Genomic DNA, 1,710 nt, shown 5'->3' on the forward strand with positions numbered 1-1,710 from the left:
TTCTTCAACGGAGAGTCTCCAGACTGATTAACGAGTGAAACCTTGAAAGCTCGCGAGATCAGGATGGTCTCACCAGGCTACTTTTTCTTGCCGCTTCTTGTTATTTCATTGACATTCATTTTTACCATCAAAATATCCAGATTTTTTGAATGTTCCAAACGTAATAAAGTCTTGCCCTGATTCCAATAAAACTATTAGCTGGAAATTTTGATTTTCAAATTATTTCACTGTGTGTCCTATAAAGGTTTAACTTCATTTGGGATTGAAAATGCAGCTGATTTTGTTTGCTAATGCAGCAGGCTGATGTGTTTGTGGGACGTTAGACCGAATCTGAAAGTCTCTCCTCAAACCAGCAACCTGAGTTGGTCTATTTTCCTCAGATTTGTTTTGACGTCTCTGGCAGCACAGATGGATGTCGTGTGTGAACGCCGTTCATCGTAAACGGTGATCATACAATTTAAAAACATCAATTCCACGTCGCTTTGTGCATCATCCAATAGTCTTATAAGACTGCAAACCAGTGGTGACTAGCCAATAGAGGGCGCTAGGGCACCGCCCCACTCACCCAATGACCTTGATTAAGACATTAAAAAAAAAAGCAACAAAACATTTTCTTATAGAATGAAAAAACTTCTTAATATATGTGCAAGATAAATATTTAATCTTTAATGACCAGTAGAGCTGTTTGGTTCGTCGTCGGATTGGTGACGTATTTCCAGTGGTGTCAAAAGTTCACACATTAGTTACTTATAAAACATTTTATAAGTAACTAATGTAATTTGTTATAAAGTATTATGTATAAAGAATAAACCTAACAAGTAGAAGTATAGATACAGCAGTTTAAAAACACTCAAGTAAAAGTGAAAAAGTATGTGCTCCAAAGCACTTTTTTTTTTTAGAATAAAAGCTAGCAGATGCGCATAATCAAAAAATTACAGAAATACAATTATAGAGCATTCAGTATTGTAAGAAAGCCCACAATGTTTCTTAATAAATACATTGAGTACATGAGTTAAGTTCCGTTTAGTCTCTTTCCTTGAATGCACCATAGCTATCTGATGCTCTTGAATGCATCACACTGGTCTGTGAACGCTGTGCTGTGTAGATGCGTGTTTGTTTTTCCGCTTACCGGTAAGACAAAGCTTTGCAGTTTCCAAACTCCCGTCGGCATCACAGTTTATTGTTGTGTGTGAATAACAAGAGACTAGAACAAATAAATCAGCCGTACCTCGGACAAAATCTTTGGATTTAATGTTGTTGATAACACCGGTACTTTTGGAAATTAATCTGCCAAATAACCACAATTTTTTCCCACAAGAGGAATATTTGTACAGACCAAGGCGTGCTCCCGCGACTGGGGATGCATATTTCGGCAGGCATGCGCTTTTTGTTATGTTCACCACCTCCCTCCACAGCGCTGACGTCACAGTCGTCTGTTAGAAAGTGTGGCTGATTGACAGGCTGATAGGATCATTTAGCTCCAAGGCTAGGCTAACTGCATGCGGCTAACTGCATGCAGCGAGGCTAACTGCATGCAGCAAGGCTAACTGAGTGCAGCGAGGCTAACTGCATGCAGCGAGGCTAACTGCATGCAGCAAGGCTAACTGCATGCAGCGCGGCTAACTGCACGCAGCGAGGCTAACTGCACGCAGCGAGGCTAACTGCACGCAGCGAGGCTAACTGCACGGAGCGAGGCTAACTGCACGCAGC

General features: G+C 40.9%; 1 protein-coding gene across 1 annotated transcript in view; it reads right to left on the minus strand.

Moving 5' to 3' along the window:
* LOC107081052 (sortilin-related receptor-like) overlaps positions 1-1,366 on the minus strand; it is a 14,323-nt gene extending 12,957 nt beyond the window's left edge. The window contains exon 1 of the mRNA XM_015369264.1: positions 1,337-1,366. Coding sequence (XP_015224750.1) covers positions 1,337-1,366 — 30 coding nt within the window. The remainder of the gene's footprint in view (positions 1-1,336) is intronic.
* Positions 1,367-1,710: the final 344 nt, after the last annotated feature.

The sequence above is a fragment of the Cyprinodon variegatus genome, unplaced genomic scaffold, assembly GCF_000732505.1.
Source record: "Cyprinodon variegatus isolate N-32 unplaced genomic scaffold, C_variegatus-1.0 Scaffold2764, whole genome shotgun sequence".
Classification (NCBI taxonomy): Eukaryota; Metazoa; Chordata; class Actinopteri; order Cyprinodontiformes; family Cyprinodontidae; genus Cyprinodon; species Cyprinodon variegatus.